Source organism: Harmonia axyridis, chromosome 5, assembly GCF_914767665.1.
Source record: "Harmonia axyridis chromosome 5, icHarAxyr1.1, whole genome shotgun sequence".
Classification (NCBI taxonomy): domain Eukaryota; kingdom Metazoa; phylum Arthropoda; class Insecta; order Coleoptera; family Coccinellidae; genus Harmonia; species Harmonia axyridis.
In genome coordinates this window covers 43,652,857-43,674,690 of record NC_059505.1, presented here as the reverse complement: position 1 = coordinate 43,674,690, position 21,834 = coordinate 43,652,857, and the positions used below count along the sequence as shown (strand labels likewise).

The 21,834-nt window shown below is 36.0% G+C and overlaps 3 protein-coding genes across 6 annotated transcripts in view; 1 reads left to right on the top strand and 2 right to left on the bottom strand.

Moving 5' to 3' along the window:
• The window catches only part of LOC123681244 (plasma kallikrein), a 38,944-nt gene extending 24,749 nt beyond the window's left edge, over window positions 1-14,195 (bottom strand). Inside the window, exon 1 of the mRNA XM_045619524.1 lies at window positions 14,172-14,195. Coding sequence (XP_045475480.1) covers window positions 14,172-14,180 — 9 coding nt within the window. The 5' untranslated portion in view covers window positions 14,181-14,195. The remainder of the gene's footprint in view (window positions 1-14,171) is intronic.
• The window catches only part of LOC123681242 (partitioning defective 3 homolog), a 79,533-nt gene that overhangs the window by 119 nt on the left and 57,580 nt on the right, over window positions 1-21,834 (top strand). For 2 of the 4 annotated variants that reach the window (XM_045619522.1, XM_045619520.1), the window contains exon 1: window positions 44-580. In XM_045619522.1, coding sequence (XP_045475478.1) covers window positions 461-580 — 120 coding nt within the window. In that variant the 5' untranslated portion in view covers window positions 44-460. Of the gene's footprint in view, window positions 1-36; window positions 581-21,834 lie in introns of those variants that run through there. The other 2 variants (XM_045619514.1, XM_045619515.1) reach the window with 2 other exon arrangements.
• On the bottom strand, window positions 5,367-7,051 carry LOC123681245 (cilia- and flagella-associated protein 161-like). The gene is made up of 3 exons (XM_045619528.1): window positions 6,346-7,051; window positions 6,001-6,169; window positions 5,367-5,751 (listed from the first exon to the last, which is right to left on the bottom strand). Exons 1-3 carry the CDS (start codon window positions 6,971-6,973, stop codon window positions 5,451-5,453), a joined length of 1,098 nt encoding a protein of 365 aa, XP_045475484.1. The 5' UTR covers window positions 6,974-7,051; the 3' UTR covers window positions 5,367-5,450.

Below are 21,834 nucleotides of genomic sequence, written 5' to 3'. Positions count from 1 at the left end.
GTAGACATGAAGATGTGTAGTGATTAAAGTGATTGAATTTTATTATTTTTATTGTAGATATCAATTCGAATAGAAGCTAGAAATGGTGGCTGCTCCGTTACGGATCTCACGCAAGCGCTTAGGTAAGCGCGCACCAGGTAAAACAGTTGGAGGGGACAAACAAGTTTGAAATTTTTAGTTAGTAAAATGCCAAGATAGTGAAAGCACTATTCAACTGTACACAAATCGCTGCCATATGATAATGCGACTGCTGCCGTACTCAAAACACAAAATGACGAATTGACAATGTGGAAAATTGTAGAAAACGTATCGCTTCATCACCTAACATAGACCATCGGAAATACGTTAAACATCATCCGGCAGGTGTTTAAAGGTGAACACAGACAATCGAGTGTGTTTCTTAACGTGAAATGGCGTGCTGTGTTGTGAATTTCTGAATTGTGAAACAATTTTCGGAATTATGAAGGTGACTGTGTGTTTTGGAAATGTGAGAGTTGTAGTGCCATGTGGAAATGGGGATATTTTCGTCAGGGATCTGATCAGGGAGGCTACGCTGAGATTCAAAAAGGCAACTGGCAAGGTAACGTCTGTTTGTATTGGTGTGTTTGGTTATGTTTGCAATCGAATGTAAGAACGTAAATAACGTCTTTTATTGGAATTCAACGAGTTATTTCAGTTTGAACCTTCAGTTGATATAATTTAAACAAAACAATGGATTGTTATTGCAAAAATTATTTCTAAGTTGCTTGCTTTTTCTATATTCAGATGAGTAGATGCTTGATATTTTAGTATGCATTTTTATCCAATCCAATTGGTGGAAATTCAACCGCATTCTGTCAATTTCACAATTAATGTGTAACATTATGAGGTTTTTTACGTTCAATTCATTCGATTTGTATCCATCAACCTATCATCTATAACTGTTAATTTTTTTGTGTTTATATCCGAGTATAACGTTTTTCGAAAACAATGGAAACGATTTCGATGTTTTTCTTCCGTTAAATAAGATACAATTAACATAATCCTGTTAAAGATTATAACCTGCCTATTGTTGATTGAAAACGCGCCTTGTTTTAGGGCTTCTATTCAAACCGATGTGATTTTTACAAAAACAGTTAGTTGTTATTGTCATTAGGTCTATAATGTATGCCTCATTTGTGCACGTAATTCGTCATTTGTTCTGAATTAGCATCGGTTAATCCGACTGTGTATTTCGTAACAAAATTTTCTGTTACTCAACTTGAACAGGACTATTTGCCTTATATGGCTGTGTCGCTTTTTTCCGTTTATAAAGTTCGTTCAGTTCTAGCATTCCTTGCATTCCAAGGCAAATGGATTGTTTTATTCTTTTTCCGCGACATTTTTTACTACTATCGTCGACTATAACGCTGAAAGATTTAGGTTTTGAGCGATTCTGGTTGTCTAGGAAAATTTTTTTTTCAATTTTTCATAAGGTGGATGGTTTGAGAATTTGCATCAAAAATACGTAAATACAGAAAATCAGCTATAGGAATCGTCGTACTTCGACCAAACTATCAACTTATACCTACCCAGGTAATAATCGATTTTTTATTTTGTTGTTTATGATAGGTAGGTACTAGAATATGAATTGAATGATTCATATCGCCATATAAGTTTTGAATGAATCTCAACATAAATTATCTAGAATCCCATAGTATAATCTATGAATTTTCATTGATTAGTTACATAAACGTCAACCTTTAGTGTGTAATTTCTTTTTTTGATTTATTAGGCGCATAGGTAATTTGATTATTTGAAATAAATATTATGTACTATCATTTCAAACTTGAATTAACACAACTTTAATATATGATCATCAATAGTTTGACCCTAGATTGTCGAAACAATTGTTGGTTTGGTTTATTTTTTCAAATAATAATCCTTGGGAATTCTGAAAGGAAATTATATATTGACTCTACTTTAATTTTCCAAGTTTTCGGTTTGTTATGTGTAGAATAAAATAATCCAGAATTATTCTCGGAAACTAAAAGAGTGGTACCTAAATGAATTTTGCAAAATTCATATTAACAGAACTTGATAACAGTAGAATCATAGAATTTCAACAGTGTTATGCCATGATTGAGCTCAATTTTTACCAGAGTTCTAGCTCTAATAGTTTCGTATTTATGAATTTTCAAATACACTCAGCTGATTAGTCACTTTTTATTGAAATCTCGTTTTAATTTTATGAGAATTTTATGAACTTATCAACCATTGCCTGAAAATTTGTTTTCTCCCAAGTGTTTAGATATCCAAGGTATTCCTAAATTGGAGAATCAACTGAAAATGACAGATTCGTCAGATCATTTCAAGAAAAAAAAGGCCTATGAATATGAGCCATTTGTTTTCGAGGTACAGGGTGTAAAAGTTGATTTTACATATTTCAATTTTTTTTCTCATATCACCTTCCCGTCACAAGTTTAACTCAATTTCGGCATAGATATCCCAATTTTTAAGATTCCATCATGCTGTATGCTAATTTTGAAAGAATATCTACAGGGTGATATTTTTTCTGGAACAGTGCCCGCTTCATTTCTCCAACTTTTTTTTTTGGTGGACCGCTTGTAGTTTAGAAAAATTTAAAGAGAAACTTTAGTCCAGTACTACTCTTCTTGTTTTCTTGTAGTTTTATCGTATCTGCTACAGATTTCGAAAAAAACATTTCAAACAATTCTGTAGTAATCCTCAGGAATATACAAATTATTATAAAGATTCAGTTAGTAAGCTGTGATGAATGAATTAATTATGAGTTTTAATATTTAATTGTCCAATCTACAGCGAAATTTAATAAAGATTTGATAAACTGGAATCGAGACAAAAAAGTAGGACTACAAGAAACACTCTGTATCTTGAAAACAAAGAGTTTGCGGGCTCATCTTCATAGGTCTTTTTTTTTAATTATAAAAGGAATCTCTCATTTTCCTTTGTACCTCTTATTTAGGAACAACCTGTATATTGTATTACTGGAATACTTCAAACTGCACGCCTTAGGAATTTTCAACACCCAGTGGCAGGTACGTTCATTACAATTTAATGCCGTCATTAAATTCTTAATCCTCCAGTAGGAGAAGGCTATTGACTACTTGTACCGTTTAATGAACGATTAAATTGTAATTAACGTTCTTACAACTGGGTGTTAATCTTGTAATAAGTCATTAGATGCCTCGTTAGATGCTTTCAGTGAGCATCGAATTTGGGACACCCTGTATCTAATCCTTGTAAAAGTTTATATGAATGACTTATTCGATAAGATTTGAAAAGAAAACCTGGTTTTTTCGATGATATAGGTAAGCATTAATTCAGTTAGGTGCCATTGAGAAAATATATACATATATGTAATTTCTAAACAAAAAAATTTTTTTATCAAATTGAGGTTGAACGAAATACCACTAAAAATCAAGCTACAACGAAATCAATCATTCAAAGTAAAGCAAACATTTTCCCAATTTCCTCCGGGCTATACGTTTCTTACGAGCCCCACCTCTTCGGGGAGGTGGGCATCGAAGAGACCGTTTCCGATGACGTATTCGCCGAAAGAAAAAAAAATTGATCACGCTCCGTCGACGACGTAATCGTAGATAATTTCGGACGATCCGTGTCTCGGGCCGAAAGAGAGACGAGAAAACGAAAAAAAAAATCCGCGGTTCCGTTCGATCGCAGCAGCCTTCGGCCGACGGTGGAATTCCGGTGACCTTAGCGCCCAGCTACGTTTCCACGAAGGTCATTAACGGAGAGGAGCACCGGCCATCGCAGAGGATGAGGATTCTGATTCACCGTCCGGAGATGGAACACGCGCGCGCCCGAAACGGGCAAAAAAACAGGGGAACATCCCGAGGTACGTTCGTTCGTTTGGTTTTGATGTTGAGCAGGAAGGCGAAGAACTTGAATTTTGCATCGAGAAAATGGAGTCTAAAAAATCCATAAGAGTAATAAATATAAATAGAGGGATATACGCAATTTTTACATGTCCCCAACATGGTTAGATTACGTTGTCGGATTGTGATATATTTTCAAATCCACAATTTTACTATATCGTTATGAATTTATATTATATTGAATGAAATATATTTATTTGAGTGATTCCCGATTAAATATGCGAATTTGATTATTTGGAATCCGATATTTTTTCTAATTGTCGAATTTATAATAAGCAGAATATTTATTATTTTCTGTATCTACCTGCTGAAATCCAAGGTTTGGCAACTTTTGCTCTCCTAGTGTCATCGGTTGTTTCACGTCGTTTGGCGCGCTTGAAGTTTGTTTTCTGAATTTCTGATATATTTAGGTATTTATTTCAATATATTTTGAGATAATATGAACCGTTGATTTACTATGGGACATAAAAAGTGCGTTCTTTGTGGAGAAACTCGCGAATTGAGGGAAATATCGTATCACTGATATATTTTCATTTCCGCGAGCTTCATGTCGAATTTGATAGTTCATGTTGTGGACAAAATTTGCTTACTGAAAATGACCCCTCTATCTATGTTTATTACTCAGAGATGAAATACAATCAACGATTTATATCTTGGAAACGAAAATAATATCCTGCCACTTGAAACAAAATAACCGCGAAATAACAAAATCGCAAAATATTTCAAATAAATTCGGTGAAACAAACAATTGTTTGGTCTGCGTGAAAAATGAATATAATTCTTTCAACCTGATAAACAGATGAATCATCGTACGTGGATTATTTAGATGTAAACAGATGTTCGAAAATTAACTTTTCAATTCGAAATATTTGATTACAATTCGAATTTTGGTTGGAAGTAGAAACATTTTGAGCATTTCTAAGAACGAATGTTCTTCCTGTGGATTGAATCAAGTGCGTTCAATTTCGCTACAACTATTCTATCTGGGCAATGTAGAAATTATTTTATTGGGCTGATAATCGATAAATACAATTTTTGCTTCTGCGTCTGCTGAAAGTGGAGCAAGATTTTCGAGTTGAATAAAAGTTTTAAATTGAAAAAATAGACACATGTATTTTAGACCATCCTGAACTACTTTGGTTTCGTGATAATACAGGGTGTCCCAAATTCGGTGCTCACTGAAAGCATCTCGACTACTGTCAGATTTAGAGAAAAATTGTCAAGGACACTCGATCTCTTTTTACGAAATAATAAGATATCAGAAATCAGATCGTAAATATCTTGCTTCGCACTCGAGTTACAGGGTGTTCTGAAAAACGACTGTTTCAAATATTTCGCTATATCTTGACTTCTGTTCGAGATATTGACAATCTTCTCACGAGCATAATAGAGCAGCTGATGGATATTTAACATGTTTTAATCCCATCAACACCTTTTGGAAGCTTAAAGAATAATTATGGAAACATAATGTGATAAAAACAACGCTTTTACTGTCATCTCGGTTGACAAAACCAAACAAACACTTCAACAAAAATTCATCTTTCACTCCCCGAATCACTTGAGCAGCTCGGGCGGCACGTCCTCGCCCTTGGCCGCCCTGACGACCGCATTTATATCCTGCAGATCCTCGCCCACCACCTTCCACACGTTCTCCGCCGTCTCCATCTTGTGCGTGTCCCTGAAGGTGTGACAGGAGATCACGTATTCGTTGCCAAAGAAGGTCGTCACCAGGTGGTTCTCTACTGCCAGGTTCTTGCCGGTCGGCACGTTCTGGATGATCACCTTGTCGTTGGCGCGGGTGATGGCGCCCTCGCGCTCCAGTCTGAGGCCTGGGTCGAAGTGCAGCATCTTGAACCTGGTGGAGAAGGGTCAAAAATAAGAAAACAGGGACCATAGGGTAGTTCTGGGTGGAAAGCTAAGTTATCAGCAGGAATTTGAAGCAGATAATGGGACAAACTGAAGTCCTTGAAGACAAGGAAAACAACAACGGAGGAAAATGCTTAAAGATGACCGAAAATATGCTGTAGAGATAGCAAGATAACTACTCCAAGAAAAGCATAGGAAGGGTAGATATGTTAGACAAATAAATGACAAGGATTAGAACCTGCAATAAGCGTCAGCAAACTTGGACAACGTCGGTGTAGGATGGTAGCCCATTTGAGCCATGCTGTTCTCACAACGCACGTATAGGGCCTCTTCAGAACCTCCCACTATCTGGAGGTAGAAGTCTTCGCTGAAGGTCAAGGGTTCTCCTGTTTTGTCTCTGTCGCAACCTGTAGACATAACCAAGAGTTGTCAGTTCGTAAAGAGAGCCTTTTCTATAGGAAAAAGTAACTTCAATTTCATTCCTTATCTATAATTCTACAAGGAAAAGATTCTGGATCTCGGAGAAGACTTCAGATGGTGGTAATTGTAAATCTTTGGTGATACTTGCAACAAAACTACTCACCAACAAATTTGAAAGTATTCCTGACGCAAGGCGTCCCATCCACACATCCCACGACAACAGACCCATGAGAGAACTCCTGCCTCGTATCGATCTCCCTCTCAGTGACCAAACCGGCCAAGTACACAGGACGTACCTTGGCTCTGCAGGTCTCGCACGGTATATCCGGAGCGACGATCTGGTAATTCTCCCCGTACTTTAGCATCACCAGAGAGTGGGACAGCTGCAGCGGCCTGGACAGGTTCCTGAACATCTTCTTGGTCTTCTGCAGCAGCAGCTGGCCCCTGTCCCTCTTGTAAGCCGCGAAGGCTGTCTTCTCCTCCTGCAGAAACAGGTCTTCGTTCCAGTTCCCCAGCTTGCAGGGAGCGTTGAACGCCGGCCTTATGGAGAACATCATATCCCTCTCCTCCCTGTCTTTCTGCGACTCCGGCTGGATCATCTTGGGGACGAAAAAAACCAGACAAAACAGACACAAAAATTGATGGCTGCCAATGTGACAACCTGCGTCAAAATGGCGTTCGATTCGAAGAGAGAACTTCTGGAAAAGGAGGCCATACTCAGGAATCGTACTATCTACAGGCCGCCCTGCAGGATATCGAACTGGTTCGAGGACAAGGCGCTGAAGGAGCATCAGATATCGTATGCGATCTATAAGAGTGAGAGGTGCGGTCTATTGGTGCAGAAGACGAAGAAGATGTTCAGGAATCTGTTGAGACCCACTATGCTGTCCACGGACACGGAGTTCTTGAGATATGGTTATAATTATCGGATAAAGGCGCTGGATGTGCCTAACTTGCTGGACGCCGAGAATATGGAGAAAGGTACGTTGTTAAATTAGATGCTGTAAGGTCGTTTGTGAGTTTTTTGGATGTTGGAGATGGATGATTAGTCTGCTGATAAGTTTTTCTTCCTCTGAATGCTCTTCCTAGTGTCTGACTTCGAGTAAAAACTATGAGTTCAACTAGAACTCTTAAATATTATGGATCCCTTCCTTCTTTGGAATGACAATCCATGTTCAACAGGTTCTTGTACTTGCTGAATGACTGACTTTCACCAGAAAAGGATATGTCAGTTCTTGGTCTAGCTAAAACTCCCTTGGAGTCTATACAATGTTTCCAGAACTAAATTACCCTACTATCACTACATATTGTGGCCCAATTCGCCTTCCAACCATCTTCGGCCGATTCCACCGGTCCAAAGGCCGACCCTTTGGGAACCCCAACACACCTAACCTCTCCCGATCTTTTCCAGAAAAAATCCAGGGGCTCTACCTCTCCGGTGTCCTGACTGAACGAGAGATAGACACCACTCAAGAATTCACTCACGGTTGCATGTTCAGCGCCTCGCCTGTCAGGCATCCCTGCGTAAGGAACACGTTTACGCTGGTTGGGTGCGACTACGATGCTTGTGGTGAACCTGTGCTTTACGACCAGGATTTCTTCATACAGATAGCGGATGACGGCAAGGTGCCTCTCTACTTGAGGTGCGAGAACGTTACCATAGGTAGTATAGGAGTGGAGAGGGAGCTTAGGATGTCGCAGATTTCGGATTTCCAGTGCAGGTAGCTACCTAGCTTCTCAGTTATGTTCTATGGAGTGATTGAACGTGATCTGCGTGTGTATTAGAAGTTTGACCAGGTTTTTAGTGCTTTACTATTTTCTTGTCTAGCTTTGTGGGTCTAAGTTTTCAGAATTTCATGTTAAGAAACTCGCTAAGATGAGTAAAAGTAAGATGAGTGAAAACTTCAGCTTATGACTTTCTGGACAATATTATCGAAACGATTTTCATCATTTTTTCTGCTCTTGGCCTCTAATATACAGGGTTCGTACGAAAATTCGAAATACCACCCGATTTCTATATTCTTCATCTTCTCATCCTCTAGGTTCCGCCTGTTGAACTGGGACCCGAATCTTCGTTTGGACACTGCAGGTTCTGTAGTCAGCCCCAATGCAAGGGTTGTGATCAGGCATTCGGCCTCCGGGCACAACCTGGCAACGCAGTACGACAACTTCGTGCCCACCTTTTTTGGGCCTGAGTGTCGGGTTGTGTGTAAGACCTATAGGGACACTCACAAGATGGAGACGGCTGAGAATTTCTGGACGTTCCTAGGAGATGAGCCACTCAACAAGAACATGATTGTCAGAGCGTCGAGGGGGGAAGATATACCGGACTCGTATCTGGAGTAAAAGAGGGCTTTTTGGATCCGCCCCATACGATTTTTTTGTTCGTTTTGGTGTATTTGTTTGTTGGTGGTTTATCTTTTTGTTTTACTATTTTGGGTTTTGTTTTTTGGTTTTTTCGAGTCTTGGGAGTGTTATTTTTGGATGAAGTTTACTTCTAGTTTTTCCTTTTTTATATACATATAATATTTTAAATGAATTGTAGTATATCTTCAATGGATATTTGTTGATTTTAGTTTCTTAGTTTTTTATTTCTGTATGAATAAAATGATTTATGTTGATGTTGAATTTGTTCATTTCATTTTTGAAGTGTGACACATAATCAAAACCATAAGGAGAATGTTGGTGGAGAAATACCCAATATTTCGTGTTCAGATTTTGCGTGTATTTAAAAAATTAACAACTTCTTGCGAAATTTCGTTTTAATAGCCTAGTCAGAACAATAAAAAATTCATTCGCCAATTGCACCCTTGCAGCTTGTTTCAAGTAAAGGGTGTTGTTTTTAGAGCTATAGAACTTTAAATTGCAATAAAACAACGATGGATTATTCGATTGACATGAATTTTATTTATTCGCAAGATAATCTTGTGGCATTACATTTTAAATATGACTTCTGGCATATAACCGCCACGGCTGGCTCGGATGTAGTCCAATCTGGACGTCCAATTTTCGATGACTTTTTCCAACATTTGTGGCCGTATATCGGCAATAACACGGCGAATATTGTCTTCCAAATGGTCAAGGGTTTGTGGCTTATCCGCATAGACCAATAACTTTACATAGCCCCACAGAGAGTAGTCTAGCGGTGTTAAATTCACAGGTCCAAAACGTGAAATTAGGCGGTCACCAAACGTGTCTTTCAATAAATCGATTGTGGCACGAGCTGTGTGACATGTTGCGCCGTCTTGTTGGAACCACAGCTCCTGGACATCATGGTTGTTCAATTCAGGAATGAAAAAGTTAGTAATCATGCGAGTAATCATGGCTCTATACCGATCACCATTGACTGTAACGTTCTGGCCATCATCGTTTTTGAAGAAGTACGGACCAATGATTCCATCAGCTCATAGAGCGCACCAAACAGTCAGTTTTTCTGGATGTAACAGTGTTTCGACATACACTTGAGGATTAGCTTCACTCCAAATGCGGCAGTTTTGTTTGTTGACGTAGCCATTCAACCATAAGTGCGCTTCATCGCTAAACAAAATAAAATGGACGTAGTGCGCGATACGTATTCCGCACAGAACCATTATTTTCGAAATAAAACTGCACTATTTGCAAGCGTTGTTCAGGCGTGAGGCCAATTTATGATGAATTGCCAAACCAAACTGAGAATAAATGACTTGACAGCTGTTAAATCGGCCGCCATCTTGAACAGTAATGCCAACTTAAAGTTATATACCTCGAAAAACAAACCGATGATCTGTCAAACATGTGTTTCATTCTGAATTCGAATCAAGCTTTCAAGAAATAATTTCTACGCAGTATTCTACGAAATCTTTCATTAATAGATTGGGGTCATTAATGAACCATTCCACGTTCAAATTCACAGAAAAATCCGCAGTTGTGCCAACCTACGTGGCGCCCATCATATCATCATAGAACTGCTACCGTGGATTCCGAACATTTTCAATTTTCTCGCCACGTGTCCGTCCGTTCTGCGGTTGCCGCGGGCGGCGCGATCGTGAATTCCCGGGCACCGTGATTCATTTGTATTTCTCTTATTATTATGCCAGATCCCTTACGGGGCCGACACTCGGATTATGTACGTACGTACGTCGATCAGGTAACACGACAACTCTCGGAGATAATAAGAGATCATCTCTATGGGTTTTTTCTTCTCTTCTCTTCTTTATCGTCCAACCTCCCACATTCCGAAGCGCGATGCTGTTGGAACGTACATATATCTCATTTCGGGCGATTGTTATGGATAGGGAATTATTCTCCGGCAAGGAGAACAATTGGTCCATGAGAGAGGCTGGATTTGAATGTGTAAATTGTCGTTCTTTATATCATTCGAGGATTTCTTCAGGATGTCTGTAATTTCAGTTGGAAGATTCATGCATAATTTCGTGTTGATAACGTCAAATGACACACCCTGTATATTTTATTAGATAGAAAATTCTTCAAAATATTCTGCACCAAATGAAAAAATTAAATGAAGGATGTATCATTCAAGTTGAGCCCGATATTAAGATTTGAAGGAGTCATCAATGAATCGTCTCATTTCGAACACCCAGTAGAGTTCTCAATGATTTTCAAAAAGGCTGTACCTCCGTTCTTTTAGTATACACTTCTACAATCTCAATTCTCATTCGAATAAATTCATTCATTTCAAAGTTATGAGGCTTTTCCAAAGAACTTTCAATTAATGAAATATCTCAAAAACGGTAGGTTTTAAGCATATGAATCTTCGAACTAACTTGAGTTCATTCATTCTATGCAATCTGAAAATTCAACAAAACCAGAGTGTTCCATAAGAAAAAACATTTGTTTGGATATTTACACTTTTTTGGTACACCCTGTGTGTTTTCGAACAATTTGAGAATACAACTCTGATGGAGCTTAATGATACTGTGTTGAAAAAAAATTGAAAATTTGAGCGCTTAACCGTAATAAAGCGTTGCGTCAATTTGTATAAGTTACAACAGATTCGATCTTGTTGAGATATCAAATAAGCATTTCAAACTTCGAGCAAAATTTTCTGTTGATCAACTCATCACCTGTAATTCCAAAAGCTTTTTGATGAAATATATTCATTGTTCGATTGTCCTACTCGAGCATTTTTTGAACATCAAACGGTTTTCAATTTTTTTAATAGAAAGTGGTGCATCCCAGAGAAAAAGCGCAGTAACTTTTTGGTTCTAAATTGAACAAGAATATGTAGTAGAAATGAACTTAATCTTGGAGAAGGCACTTTCGTAGTATTTTTTCTTCAAAAATATGAAAGTCAATGCCAGTACGCACGCCACTGTATTTGCTGAGGACAAGGTATTCATCGTGAAATAATTTCCTCAATGAGTTATTTATTTTTACTAAAAATCTCGTTCAAATATCTCAAGCCGTTTCGAAAATATCGAAGAATTTGTTATATGCATTCAACGCCATTCGTATCTTGGAAACGAAAACAATATCCTGTCACTTGAAACGAAATGACCGCGAAATAACAAAATATCAGAAAATTTCAACCAATTCGGGTGAACAAACACCTGTTGGGAGTCTGGCGACTGCGTAAAAATGAATTGAATTCTTCTAATTTGATAAACAGATGAATCATCGTACGTTGATAATTTAGATATAAACAGATGTTCGGAAAATGAATTCAGTTCGAAATATTTAATTACAATTAGAATTTTGGTTGGAAGAAGAAAAATTTTGTGCATTCTAAGAGCGAATATTTTTCCTGTGAATGAAATCAAGTGAGTTTAATTTTGATACAACTATTTCGATCTGAACAATGTGGAAATTATTTTATTTGGCAGATGATCGATATAGCAATTTTTGTAAAATGCATTTCAGACCATCCTGAACTTCTTGGGTTTCGTGTATATACAGGGTGTCCAAAGTTCGATGCTCACTGGAAGTATTTCAAAAATAATAAGACTTTAAGGAGTTCCTATCTCTTTTTTCGAAATAATGAGATATAAGAAAGCAGATCATAGATAAATTGATTTCTGAAGTTACAGGGTGTTTCTGAAAAATTTCTGTTTGAAATATTTCGCTATAGCTTGGTATTTATTAGATACATTGGAAAAATTCTAACACGTTTTTTTCAGTAATTATTATTCTTTATATGATACTCATGACAGGTCATAGAAATGAATTTATCGTTTTAGAAATTTAGAGGGGTGTTGCTTTTTTTCAAATGGGACACCCTATATATGACTTTATCTTAATTATACAATAGACTCAAAATGTGGTAAATCTCGAAATTCATGAAAAATATCTGTACCCATATAAGGTGTCCAATTTCATGAATTAAGTAGAAAACTCGAAATCTTTGAAATGGAGGACATTTTTGAAGAACCGGTAACGGGATGCTTTTCAATAAATCTGCGTTTAAGAATATAGGGTGTCTCATTCAAATTAACAATTCAAAAGGTAATAATATCAACATTGGCAAAATGTGCCATTCTTTTTTTGTAACTGCTGTTTTTCGAAAAATCTCATCATTAGACATCGACTTTCAACCACCCTGTATAATATGTTGGACAAACTGATACTATTGTGAGAAGCCTCTATTACTGTGTCTTTACCCCACCTCACATCGACAAAACCCAATAACATTTCTCCGAACGACCGCTCAAAATCGTCTAGTGTGAAAGCGCCTTAATATTCGAAATAATTTTATTCGGTCGCAAATTTGGATGTGGCGCAAGCGTGCCAACCGGCGACGGATGTTGGTACCGTAACGCGCGAACGAATTGCGAGCTATATTTTACATTACATTTCCTGTTTGATTGCCACGGGGTAGGTAGAGGGACACGTGACTAGTTAACGGTCATTGCAGCTGCTAACAGGATTTGGGGTTGTCACCCGCGCCCCCTGTATGTGGTTGCTAGGCGATCGATAGACAATTGCGGCGGTTTGATATAGAGAAATTTCATCCTAGTTATTCGTTCAAACGGAATAAATGACTAAATCGATAGTTTTGACATAACAAGCGTCAAATATACGTCAGAAATCACAGAATATATTTTAATTCTATGCTCACGCAAAGTGTTATCTTTGTTAGGTTTATTGATAGATGACTCTTTAATTTTGATGTGATGTGTTATACAGTGGCTTCCTAAATTGGAGGTACAAGCGCGAAAATGACAGATTTCTCTGATAATTTTTAGAAAAAAAAAAGTCCTGAAAGCATGGTCTCGCAAACGCTTAATTTTCGAGATACATGGTGTTTGAGTTTGATTTTTTCTCATAGCACAATATATCCAACTTCACAATATATCCAACTTGAATTCGTCATAGATATTCCAATTTGAAGTTTTCATCATGTGATATGCTAATTTTGATTGAAAATCTACAGGGTGACATTTTTTCTGGAACTGTGTCCGCTTCTTTTTCCAGAACTTTTTTTTTTTGGTGGACAACTGGTAGATTGGAAAAATCTATAAAGAAACTTTGATCCAGTACTACATTTTTAGATTTTTTGTAGTCTTGTCGTATTTGCTACCGATTTCGAGAAAACAATTTCAAAAAATTATCTAGTAATCCTCAAAAAAATCCAAATTATTATAAAGATCCAGTCAGTAAGCTGTGATGAATAAATTTTTTATAAGTTTTGGTACTTTTTTACCCAATCTGTATTGATGATTAATGGAGATTCTACAAACTGGTATAATCGTCACAAAAAAGTAAGACTACAAGAAACACCCTGTATCTTGAAATCAAAGCGTTTGCGGGCCCATCTTTATAGTACTTTTTTTTCTTAAAATTATCCAAGGTGTCTCTAATTTTTCTTTGACCTCCAACACCCTGTAATTCCCACGAAGAGTCACAATATCAAAAGTACTGGGTGAATATGGACCAAGCCAACGTTTCTTCTATGCATTTGAACTATATCAAGGCTAAAGGGGAAAACCAATAAAAGTAACAAAAATGTATAAATAAAAGGCAACAATGTCGAAGTATGAAATATTTGATTACCATTTTCATCTAGAATTGTTTGGGTAGATATATGAAATTAACAGTAACAGTGTTAAATGGAACAATCTAAGAAAGAACGACATGCTCACTAAAGTCAATCATAATATTGCAATCACTGTCCAGAACATCTGTTGAATGAGTAATATTTTGCTTTTCATGCAGATATCATGTGTTAACATATTTATGAGTTGTGGAATTCCCGATATCTCAGATAAATTAACATATACTTGACTTAGATTTTGCGTATCGGTCCTGTAATAGTTTTATGAAAATCATTTTGATCATATTCTTTTTTTCCATGATTTACGTAGAATGTAATTTTCAGATAGTCCTCTTGATTTTACATTAACCTACAATGGTAGGTAACATTAGGAGAATTCTTTCGGTAGATCAAAGCCCAAAACCACCACCATCCATCAATTTTGAAGGCTCTATAAGTGACAAAGTGACCGACTCAATTTCATCGCTTTAAAAACTTCCGACAGAAAAATTTGAGTATTCATAAAACTTTTAACTTCTTATTCTTGGTAAAACGAAAGACTTATCCTTGAACTATCCGAAATGTGATATCCTTCAGAGACATTATCCAGGTCTGAAACAGTCGTTTCATCTGAAACTCGAAACAAAACACATTATGGAAGTCCGAATCTAGAACAATGGACTGTCCAGCCTTCGAACTTTCTCAGATGCGATCTTTTTTTTTCGCTCTTTCGAAGTCCGGAAACGAAGTCCCAAATTCGGACGAGCTGTCGATATTTCTTGATTGATAGCAGTTCTGTTCGCCATTCGCTCATTTTTTTTTAAGGGATATTGCGTTACAAAGACCTGGCTGATGGCGGTGCATATGAGCGTTTTGCCTTTACGTAAGCTTCGAGTAGTGTTGGATTACGGAATTCTAACAATTAGAAGCCTTAGGGATGTGCTTTATGTCATTTCGGGTGTAAGTTTTCATCTTGAAGTCGTAATCGAAACCTGTCAAATGCAAAGGCGATTTGATGGATTTGTCTGAAGATCCACCCAATCCCAGAATGTTGAGAAATGTCTTCTTCTGTTAGACCATAATCTCAACAATAAGTGGTTTCTTCGATGATGAGGAAACAATTTTCGTTTTTCTTCTCAAAACTATAACTTTCAAAATACAAGGTGATTCACCGGAATGGCCTATTAGACGTTTATGGAAAACTAATCATAGTAATTTTGAGCTGAAAATTTGCATATTGGGGTTCGAGACAATGATCTTTCTCCCTGAAATATTTTAAGATCTCATCAACTTCCGGTTATACCGGAAACAAACTACTACTTCCCTATTTCAAATGGCACACCCAGCATATTATTGCATAATTAGATAGCTTTTTTGACGAGAATTTCGGCAATATGCCTTATTTTGGGACCCTTGGGTAGAAACTCAATGGTTCATGAGTTGATGAGATTCTTATGAAAAAAATTGTGGCGGTGGGGACATTTTTTTAAATTTTTCGGCAGAGAAAGCTTTTTTCGAAAGAATTTTTTTTTTAGATTCAGCAAATACGTAGTGTTATAAGACTGTATGCGGTTTGGACCAAAAATGTGCATCAGGGTGTTCATAAGAAGATCCTGAACTTGGACAACTCAAATTCATCATAACTCAAGATTTTCAAATTAGTACCTATATTTTTCATTATTTCAGTCGATTCTACGTACAAAAATATTGGGGGTTACTTAAGCAAACCCCATACTTGAAATGAATACTTTAGAGTTATCGAGGAAGAACCTTAAATGAGGAAAAGTCGCAATTCCTCACTGTGTAGTGTAGAGTAATATGTCTGTGACTTCCGGAAAACTCAGAAAGAAACTAAAATTCGATGTTTGGATAACTAAATTTTACATTTCATGAATTATAATTAATTATTCGTTGCGATTGTTGGGAAATCCATAAACCAATACAATTTTCAATTACGAATTTGTTTCTGTTAAGAAAAACCTATCATTACATTTGAAATTTCTGAGAAAAATCAACAAACTATGAACTATGAGTAAAAACGAATTTATCATGAGTATATTTTTTCCTTAATCATTAACGAGATGTTATCTATCAAACGAGATCTAATTTGCTGAAAAATGTTAAGCCAAACTGAAGTTACAGACATTTCAATCAGTCAGATTTCTCCCTTTATTATTTGATGTCATAAAATCGAAAGTGATAATTCAAAAAGATACAGAATTTTCCAAGTGATGAGATTTTTTCTTCAACCTGATATGAAACATTTTCGAGTAAAATTCATATTTCTACTCGACGATAGCTATTACGTCCCCTAGCGGTAGAGGTATGAACTTCAAAACAATTTCCAGTTTGTCTCTCCTTGTACTTTTTAGTGATGAAATTTTTCATCGCAAGTCTCTACTATGAGATCCTGAGATATAGCAGCTTACCTCGCTTATTTGCCCACCCTGTACACATACCATTGAAATCCCCAGTATAATAGAAACGTTCGCAGAATACGTAACAACTCCCTTCTTCATAATTCTAATTCCGCTTCTTCTTCCAGGTATACTCGAACGCATATATCCCGGGGTCCAATAAATGATTCATGCGGCATACCATCTCGGACTACGCTTATACGACCCGTGAAATTTTTACCAATAATATTTTCATCCTAGAACGTGCCCAGTGGACAGTCGAAACGAGTATCGATAAATTAATGGTAGCTTCAAGGTTGGTACCCAGCGTTTCGGAGTTTGTATTTTAGGTATTTTGCAATCGCTCATTGACTCTGGTCAAGATAGACGAGTCCCGTGATTTTCAGATGTTGGTTTATCTTGTTTTAAGACGCTCGTGATTATTGGGTAAACAGGGAGTCACAAGGTGTTTATTGATCAGATGGTGGAAGTATGTAGTGTCTGAATGTATTTGTTATTTAGGAATTATCGTACCTACTCGATTGTTAACAGACTGTGTGAAGTTTATGAAGGTGTAGCTATGATTCACTTTTATGCGATGTTATCTGTGAAAGTAAATATTCAAAATTCTTTTTCAATCATTCAATTGTTTTTTCATTGAATTGTTTTACGTGTTTTTTCTGGGAATATATTTAATTTGACTCACTATCAGAGAATTAGTCATAGGGAGTTGGAAATTAGAGCATGTTTGAAGATTTCTTGATAGAAAGTTTCGGTGAATCTTTTGCTCTCTTCTACATGTTTGCCTCAACTAATGTCGTATTCTATGGTGAATATATGTTGAGTTAAAAAATACAATACGAAGGCTCATGCGAAATTTTGTGAGAATTTTTCCACTAGAATATTAAAAAAAAAATCTTTCTGCTGAAGATTTTTTAAGGGCATCGAAAAAAAAAACGATTTTTACAGGGTGTCCCAGAGTTGTTATATGAGTTGAAGCCTTGATACCAGTACACCTGTACTGATTTAAGGTCAGAAAAATAAAGATTATTATATTATATTATTATATTAAACAGTACCAATGAAAATAAGAACAAATTTTCTGTGTCTCGAAAGTGAAACTATTTAGGACACATAGTAGTAGTAATTTTCAATTTCTCTGGGCCAGATTTAAGGAAATTCAACTTTTGAACTTTTTATCAAGTTAGATGAGAAAGAAAAGTTGGATGTTTATCCCCAAATAAATTTTCACATAGTTATTCATAGAAACATACAGGGTGTTTCAAAATTGGAAGTACAAACGACAATTACAGATTCCTCGGATAATTTCTAGAAAAAAAAAATACTGAAAGCATGGGACGGCAAATGCTCTGTTTTCGAGATACAGGGTGTTAAAATTGAATTTTTTTTCAATTTTTTTTTCTCATAGCAAATTTGCTTCACAAGAAATTCAACTTAAATTTGGTATACATATCCCAATTCGAAGTTTTCATCAAGTGCTTATTTTGAATGCAAATGTACACGGTGATTTTTTTCCTGGAAAGGTGCCTGATTTTTCCTGCAGAATTTTTTGTTGTTAAGACTGGTAGTTAAGACAAATGTAAGGAAAACTCTGGTCCAAAACTATACATTTTGGTTTTCTGCTGTTTTATCGTATCTGCTACAGATTTGGAGAAAAAATTTCAAACAATACTCAGGAATATCCAAACTTCTACAGAGATCCAGTTAGTAAGCTGCGATGAATAAATTTATTTTAAGTTTTGATACTTATTTGCCCAATCTGCAGCGAAGTTCAATAAAGATTCGATAAAGTTGTATAATCATCACCAAAAGTAGGACTATAATGTTTATAGGAGTTCCTTCATTAAAATTATCCAAGGAATTTCTCACTTTCCTTTGTATCTCCACTTTAGGGATACCTGTATTCAAATCGGATCTCTCCTTGATATCTGACATATGCATGAGTAAAAACATCACAATAAAAATGTAAATTAAATATGTTTTGTCAAAATATAAATCTGGAGATTATTGTATTCTTTAGTTCAAAGAGCTCAAAAGCCTCTGATTTGGAGGCAGTGCTATCCTAATTTTTTCTTCAAAATTAATTTCAAATACCAACCATACAACGTGAAAATCGAATATATCAACAATTCCATCGGTATTGAGGTAATGGACCATTGTGTTCTGCTTTTGTTAATCCTTATCCTCCGTCAAGTCATTAACATGTCCAAACCATGACTCATATTTAAAAAGATTATGTAACCTATTCCTTCACGTTTGAACAATGCTCTGTCTGACATATCTTTGGTCTGATTGTTTACACCTGACAAACATTGCACCTATTCTATCCCAATTCTTGACTAGATAAAACCAATTCATATCTTTATTGGATCGCAGACAGCTCATATTGTACAGGGTGTCTCCTTATATATTATCCCCCTAACTACCGCTGTAACTGTTCTACTACTATATGGGATTTTGCTAATATTTTTGATCTGTGCTCCACTTATTCAGCCCAGAATATTGAGTGTTATCTACATAAAAAGATCGCTCAATCTCAATTGAGTCTGACGTCTTTAGAAAAACCTATGAATACATTTCCTCTTGGGATATAATGGTAATAACACCACTTTCAATAACCACCAGAATGAGAGATTGAAATAAACCCAGGAGAGAACACTTGAACATTTCTTTGTGAGCGTGAATACCAAGAAATTTATTGGTGGGTGTACCCCCTGGTTTGTCCATGGTACCATCGGTCAGACAGATCCGTATTCGATCGATTTTATATAAAATGTTGAAGTACGTTTTATTCGTCAGATGCAATTTTCAATTCATTTTACGTATCGTTGTTGAATTTTTCAAATAGAAATGCTTAAAGTTTAAAACTTCACCTGCAAATTGAAGGTTTTTTGCGAAAGTTTGTTCAATGTGCAAATATCGCGGTGTAATGTTTTAAACCTTTTTTGAGGGATTTTCTTGTTGAACGCCATAAATTTTGCTCTAAATCGTTTTAAGGCTTTCGAAAAATAGTCAAAAATCCGGAAGAACCCTTAAGTTCACCGAGTAAACATAAATATTGTGTTCCAAAATGCAAATAGCCTTGTATAATTTGAAGTGGGTACCTTAACGGAGGTATTTATGTAAGAGGGCTGTCGCCAAATCCTCTTTTATTGCACCAAAAATACCGCAAAATCCTGTCGAGTCTCCTTGAGAAAAGGACTTTAAAAATACTACTTGATACGTACCTGGAGTGACCGAAGAATAATAAACCGATACATACCTGTATTGTTTCGTCTAAGCCCTGTGTCAAAGTATCGACTCACACCTCATTTTTAGAAGATTTAAACATTGGAATTCATAAGCTGGTCGTTCTCATTGTTTCCTTTTGTTGGCGCGCCCAAGTTTTATTTTTTTTTTTTTGGTTTGGCGAAGAATTTCAATATTGCCCGATACCATCTTCGCTTTGACACGTTTTGGTATTTCCATAATGTAAGCTCGAAAATATTTCATTTGGGGGTGTTAAAATCGTGTTATTTGATAGTTTACTAGAGTGACAAGATTGAAAAGATTATTTCAACTGCTGCTACAATGATTGTATAGGTTTTATAAACGAAGAACGGAAGCCACTACCGTAACAGAGTAGTAAGTTGGCTATGGTCAGCAATCATTGCCGATAACCACCATAATAACCGTTCGCAAAAGACAACAATCATTAGATCCTCACGAATATAAAAATCACACGAATATCTCACCTGCTTTCAGATGCTTTGGTGAGTTTCCTGATACTAGTTTTTATTGCAAGATATTTCGTGAATCTTTCCCAGCATGCTACAATCAAATTTCACAATGAAATTCAATGAAAAATAAAACATAAAAAATAAAATAAAAATAAAAAATGAAAAAAAAAAGCGTTTGTTTGGTCATTTACACTTTTTTGGTACACCCTATGTATTTCCAAACAATTTGAGAATGTAGCTCTAATGGAGCCTAATATGTTGAATAAAATTTGAAAATTTAATAATAATAACTGTAACAGAGCGTAGCGTCAATGGTGGAACACCCTGTATAAGTGACAACAGATTCGATCTTGTTGAGATATAAAATATCTATTCCAAGCTTCCTGCAAAATTTTCTGTTAGTTTCTATAGTTGCTGAGGACAAGGTATTCATCGTGAAATAATTTCCTCAATAAGTTATTTATTTTTACTAAAAATCTCGTTCAAATATCTTTTCAGTTTCGAAAATATCGAGGAATTTGAAATTTGCATTCAACGCGATCCGTATCTTAGAAACCAAAACAATATCCTGTCACTTGAATCGAAATGATCGCGAAATAACAAAATATCAGAAAATTTCAACCAATTCAAGTAAACAAACACCTTTTGAGGGTGGGGCGACTGCGTGAAAAACGAATTAAATTCTTTCAACCTGATAAACAGATGAATCATCGTAAGTGGATTATTTAGATATGAACAGATGTTTGGAAAATGACTTCAGTTCGAATTATTTGATAACAATTCGAATTTTGGTTGGAAGTAGAAACATTTTGGGTACGTATTTCTAGGATCGACTATTTTTCCTGTGAATTAAATCAATTGAGTTTGATTTTGATACAACTATTTCGGTCTAAACAACGTGAAAATTATTTTATTTACCAGATAATATTATCACAATTTTTGCAAAATGCATTTCATATCATCCTGAACTACTTTGGTTTCGTGTATGTACAGGGTGACCTAAATTCGATCCTCCCTGACAGCATTTCAAGAACAATAAGATTTCGAGGAGCTCCGATCCTTTTTTTCGAAATAATGAGATATCATAAAGCAGACCATAGATATCTTGATTCGATCTCGATTTACAGGATGCTTCTGAAAAATGTCTGTTTGCAATAATTCGCTATATCTGGGTTTTTATCAGAGATATTCGAAAAATTCTAAAATATGGTACAGTAATTATTATGGTTTATATGATACTCATAACAGATCATAGAAATTAATTACTGTTTTAGGAATTTAGACGGGGGTTGAAGTTTTTTTGAATGGGACACTATGACTTTATTTTGAATATGCGTGAAAAATGAATTAAATTCTTACAACCTGATAAACAGATGAATCATCGTACGTGGATTATTTAGATATAAACAGATGTTCGGAAAATGACTTCAGTTCGAAATATTTGATTACAATTCGAATTTTGGTTGGAAGTAGAAAAATTTCAGGCATTTCTAAGAGTGAATATTTTTCCTGATGATTGAATAAAGTGCGTTGAATTTCGATTTCTA